The sequence below is a fragment of the Echinops telfairi genome, unplaced genomic scaffold (assembly GCF_000313985.2).
Source record: "Echinops telfairi isolate 266 unplaced genomic scaffold, ASM31398v2 ScPeMD7_9;HRSCAF=40, whole genome shotgun sequence".
Taxonomy (NCBI): domain Eukaryota; kingdom Metazoa; phylum Chordata; class Mammalia; order Afrosoricida; family Tenrecidae; genus Echinops; species Echinops telfairi.
Window position 1 is genome coordinate 75,056,504 of NW_022103906.1, and position 6,040 is coordinate 75,062,543.

Here is a 6,040-nt window from a genome sequence, read left to right on the forward strand (position 1 = left end):
TAACAGTAACTGTAATTTCTTGAGTATCTAATGTGTACAGAGTACTTCACATAAATGATTTAAACACAATCCACAGCACAGGGGTCTGGAATTACTCTTTTACTTACATCTGGTTTTCCGGCTTTTTAGCTTTTCTCTTTGTCCTCCTGTTCCCCCACCACCACCACCCCGCCCCCAACCCTTGGGTTTGTAAATGGAAAATTTCTGTCAACAAACAATTCCAACATGGTTTCAAGAATTCCGGACTTGTCTCCCATTAAGGTTATTCTAAAGGATATAAATTTAAATTATTTAAAAATAAACTAGTCACCAAGAGCATTTCTAGACATGTTACTGCTGCATTAATGTGTATCGTGTCTTAATGTGCGGCACCAATTACCTACAGGTAAGTGCTGAGAATATCTAAGCCCATCTTAGGCTAAAGTCATTAAAATTACTAACAATGTAGAACAGAAAAAGGAGTTGAAAGGTGACGCACAAATTAAAAACAAAAACATTTTACCTCAGAGGTACAAACTCTAGTTCACTTTGCTGAAATAGAGAATTGGATCCAAACTCTTTATCTTGGCTCGGGCAAGTCAGCAAAGGTAAATCAGGAGAAGCAAAGTTGTCTTGAATGACTGCAAAGTTTCAAAAACAAAAACGGTGGGTAAGGCTGAAAACTAATAGTTTAACTTACTCATGTCATACTTTTAAAGAGCCTGAGTGTGCTGCCTTCTGGAAGTTTCCATAGTCACGAGGATGATAACCGCAGCAGCAGGAGCAACTACTGTTTACTCAATGCCCACCACACTTTAGGCACAAAACCACCCAAACTTTCCTTAATGTTCACAACTATCGTAAAGGGTAAAGTACAATGCTGACTTAAAGCTGAGAAATCTGAATTACGATTAAGCAGTTTGTTCGCATCCACACAGTCACAAAGTTCCTGGGTGACATCTGAACCTAAGCTTTCTGACTTTCACTCCTAACAAAACGTGAGCGTTTTTTCCCATCCTCAGGAAGAGCTCAAACCCCTTCTATCAAAGTGTGACCTAGGATCCCCGGAGGCATCTCTGACACTGTGAGGTCAGCATTATACTCCATATGAAGATGTCATGCACCTTATTCCTCTCATTCTCTCATGAGGGAACAGTGAAAATTTCTTGAAGCTACATGGTATGTGTTATAGAATTGATACAGAAGCACGTATGAAGATCTACCAATCTCCCATTAAGTCAGACACTACAGAAATAAAAAATAAAAAAAAGCAATGCTTAGTCTTCTCATTAATAACTTTGTTTTGGAAAAGTTGTTTTTCTACAAAACTATGTTACTTAAGCCTAACATGTCATGCAGCTGTTGTAATTTTTTAATGAATTAATAATTGTTTTGATTCCTTAGTTTTAATGTCTAGTATGGAAATCATCAATTTAAGATATGACCCATGTACATATAACAGTTTGGTGGGCTCCTCGGTAATTTTTAATTCTTTAAAGGGGTCCGCTGGCCAAAGGTTTGAGAACTGCTGTCTGACAGGGTGGGAAAAAAATTATAAATTCCTGAATGCCAACCTAAATCATCCTTAATGTCCTTAAATATGTATAAAAAGGCACCAGTTCCTTATTCCTTTTGTGACACAACTATAAAACAAATCAAACATCAATAGAAACCAAACTGCAGAACCAACAACATTCTAATCAAAATTAATTTAATGTGATGGGTGACCTTTTAAGAAAACTAAATTCGTTTTCAGTATCAATTATTTAGAATTCAAACAACTACACTACTATGGGCAATGTGCACACCCCACTCTCTCTCTCTCCTCTGTGGGGTTATTTCAGACCCAGGGCTACTGGGGAGGCACAGGCCTTTTAGGGGGGTGCCGACACTTCCCTGATGCTTTCACATCCATTGCATCTTCCCTAATATTGCCCATCTCACTCTTGTTTTAACTTTTGTCTGGCTGCTTCCCCACTACATGAACAACTCCTCCACATGTGCTTTATTTATAGTTGCTTCTTCAGTGTCTAAGTACCTATCACTTTATCTTTTAAATTGGACTTATTTCCTGCCTAAATTAATTAAAAATGGAACACGAATAGAAATCAATAACCTTTACCACCAAGAGCGACTGATAGGGTACTCTTTGACATGACTTGGAGAATTAGTTTAAACTTTCATTTAAAAACCCCTTTCACCTCTCTAAGAATGATAAAAGTTCTTGGTTTGGTTTTCACAAAGTCCCCAAACACACGAAGGTGATCTTTGGGCAAGTGTGGCAGACTTAGCATTTACAATTACCTATAAGGTGAGCATTTAAGTTACTCGAGAACCTTTTCTTGTTGTTGTTATTTTTTACCAGAATCAACAAACATCTTTGTATTACGCATTGGGTTGCTAACCACAAGGTCAGCAGTTCTAAACCACCAGCTACTCAACAGGAGGAAGATGAGGCCTCCTACTCCTGTAAAGAGTTAAAGTCTTGGAAACCCACATAGGGCAGGTCTACCCTGTCCTTTGGTTAACTATGAATCAGAATCAACTTAATGGCAGTAAGAGATTATTAGGGAATTATAAGTAATAAGCAGCGTCTCAGTATCTCCTAGATTATTTAAACATATTTTCACAGTGGAGTTGGGAAGGTTAAGCCAGGTAAATGATCTCTCTCTCTCTTGAGTGTGTGAGCACTTTGGGAGTGGAAGGCTGTACATCTTATTGGCAACGCCATTTTCTTACAGTGATCCACTGTGTATTTCGTCACAATAATCATCCTGGTAACAACTCAGCTTCTTCTCTTTTGTGGTGTGTCTTGTCATTCTGGCGCTGATTACCATCAGCGACACTTGCCATAAGTGAGAGTCTACACACTACAATGACTATCTGTGTGTAACTAAGCACTAATGGTAAAACTCTCCTCTGGCCATCAGATCTACTTAAGCTTTAATAAATGGCAAGCTGGAGTCACAAAATTATATAGGAGAAAGCATTTTTGATGTTTTCCAAGTACAATTTCATGACCAGTGTTGAAATCCTTCCATAGCACCTCTTATAGAATCTTGCCTGTGCATTTCCTGTGACGTAATGTTATTTTTGTTGCGGTTATTTAGTCTTTCCTATTACTGAATGACTTGATTAAAAAGTTCTCATATCAAGTTGGAATCAGCCTCTCTGGAACGCTTATATTCCAATTCTAAACTCTAGAGCAGAGTTAAAAGTTTTTCTGTAAAAACAACAGAAAATGTTAGGCTTTGTTGGTCATATATGGTCTCTTGTTGCTACAGTTCTTTCGTTTTTAGTGTTGTTTTTCTCATCCTTTTTAAGAAGTGAAAATGATTCTGAGTTCATAAATTCAAAACTCAAAGTCACTACTATCGAGTCAGTCCTGACTCACAGCAAACCTACAGGGCAGAAGAAAACTGCCTCTGTGGGATCCTGAGACTGTGGGGGTAAAAGCCTTCTCTCTGCCCCTTTGATAGACTGGTGGGTTTTGAACCACTGGTCTTGTGGTTAGCAGCAAAATATGTAATCTACTATGTCACCAGAGCTAAACTGGATGTAAAAAACCAGGCGCCAGGCCACATTGTGTAGTTTGAAAAATTATGCTCAAGAACATTAAACTATTCATTCCATTTTATTATTATTTTGTTTAGGTCTGCAGTTTGAAACCACTAGCCACTCCATGGGAGAAAGATGGGGCTTTCCACCCTTGTAAAGAGTTAGTCTGGGACACCCAGAGGGGCAGTTCTACCCTGTCCTACAGGGCTGCTCTGTATCAGTACGGATTCAAGGGCAGGGAGTTGTTTCTGGGTTTTTTCCGTCTCTAGTTCCCTGTTTAATCTGAAAACCAGCAGGCACTTAGATAGTTGTTAAATAAATGAATATAAATCATTTGCTTTTTGGCATAAAAGTGCTTGAAATATTTGGTAATAGCCAAGTCTTCTCAAAGAATGGATTTCCATTCCAATTCTATCAACATTTTTCTTAACATTAACTTTCAAGATCCAGTCATAAATAGAATGGCACCATTTTGATTGGAATAGCATTCCTTTATGTTTGGAAGGAGGGAAAAAACAAAACAAAACACATTGACCAAGTTCTGTTCAAAGTTCTCTAAAAAACTCGGACAAGACAATCTTCAAGATGGACTCCTACTCCCCACAAAAAGACTAATCCTCATTATCCAATCAGCAACTCTCTCACACTAAACCAATACGTGATCTTGGATATTAAAAATATTAAGGTAAAATTCAAAGTTAATTTTTTATATTTTTCTCTGGAAATAAAATGAGTTAGTATGTGTTTCTGAGTTTTAGCTATTAGTTTATCTTTTTAAAGATAAAAGTGTAAATTTTTGCTCCCCCGGAGATACTTTTAAATAAACTTACAAATAAAGGATTCCTTAGAATCTGGAAAAGGAAATGTTCTTCTATATAAAAGCATTCAATAACAACATATTAATCAGACAAAAGATTTACAGTAGTAAATCAGGCAATAATCTAGAGTAACTTAAAAATAAATCACGAAAAGTTTAATCTAAAATCTGCTAAAAATACAATTACGTCTAAATTTCAATACCCAGCAATGAAAGCTAGCTAGTTTCTGTCATCAAACTAGCAGTTTTAGATATACATTTCTAGTATGTATCAAGAGCCTGATACAGCACACACAGGGGTAGGTATCATTTTACATAGAAAGGTGTAGTTGCTGCAATGTTCTTTAAAAAAAAGAAAAGAAACTTCTCTCTCAATGTTTAGGCCTGGAAGCTGAAGAGAAAGGTATAGGCCTTCATTAATTCTGAGAATAAAACTTGGTAAACAAGCTGTTTGGTTTGGGTTCTTGGTTTGTTCAGGTTTGTGGAGTCTAGTTATTGAAAGGGGCAAAGGAGAAACTGAGGGGGTTTCAACAAGTTTGTGGAAAAATTTCATCTGATCTTTTAATTTCGTGTTTCTATGACCTTTCTGAAATCCCCTTATGTGTGGTTTCCTCCAAGAAGTACTCTGCAAATGTGACACTGGGGATGGGCACTCACTAACAACGGTCACTTCCCTGCCTGTGAACAACAGGATGCTCAGTGAATGCCATGAGCTGGCCAGTGTAGACCAGCAGGGCTGAGTTACAACTCAACAGAGTTCCTCACTTAGTTAGAGGAGCTGTACTCTCCCCAAAGGGTTCCACACACGTGAGGTAGCACTTAGTTAAAAATAAACATATCGATGCACATGATGGGGGGTTGCGGTGGAGACCTAATGCTCATCTGTTGACAGTTGGACATTCGCTCACAGAAGGGTCACAAGGAAAGAACAAGACAGCCAGGGTGCAGCATAGCACCGATGAAACACATAACATTCCTCCCCCCACTAGCATGACCCAAGTTCTACCTTACAAATCCGGCTAGACCAGAGCATGTACACTGGTACAGATAAGAGCACCTGGCACATGGAATCCAGGACAGATAAACCCCTCAGGAACAGTAATGTGAGTAGTGATACTATGAGGGTAGGGGGAATGTTGAGGGAGAAGAGGGTGAAACTGGAAACGGACTACCGTGATCGACATATAACTCCTCCCTCTTCCACCAGGAGGGATGAACAAGAGCAACATGGGCAAAGGGAGACCTTGGGTGGTGTAAGATGTGAAACAAAAACAATTTAGGGAATACTAAAAATAGACTTTGGGGCCAGGGCATGGCACCCCATCACTCAACCAGAAAACACTCGTAAAGGCCAACAAACAGTCCTTGAACTAACTACAGGCTTTTCTTTCTTTCTTTCTTTTTGGCATTGGTTTTTTGTTGTTGTTTTCTTTTCTTTTGTTGCTATGTTTTACTTTATCTTGTTTTTGTGCATGTTATTATCTCCGTAGGTCTGTCTCAACAAGATAGGCAAGAGGAACAATCTGAAAGAGAAAACAACGGGACCAAAGGTCTGGGGAGACACGGGAGAGAGGGAGGTGAAGGGAAAGGAAGTGGTGCAAACCAACAAGTGATCCAAATCTGTGGTGAGGAGGGTGTAGGAGGTCTGGTAAGGATTGATCAAGGGCAAAGTAAGAAAGAGGAATT

The 6,040-nt window shown here is 38.7% G+C and overlaps 1 protein-coding gene across 1 annotated transcript in view; it reads right to left on the reverse strand.

Annotated features, from left to right (window-relative positions):
- Window positions 1–6,040, reverse strand: part of ALMS1 (ALMS1 centrosome and basal body associated protein) — a 99,397-nt gene that overhangs the window by 91,624 nt on the left and 1,733 nt on the right. The window contains exon 3 of the mRNA XM_045286583.1: window positions 503–620. Within this exon, the coding sequence (XP_045142518.1) occupies window positions 503–620 (118 nt within the window). The remainder of the gene's footprint in view (window positions 1–502; window positions 621–6,040) is intronic.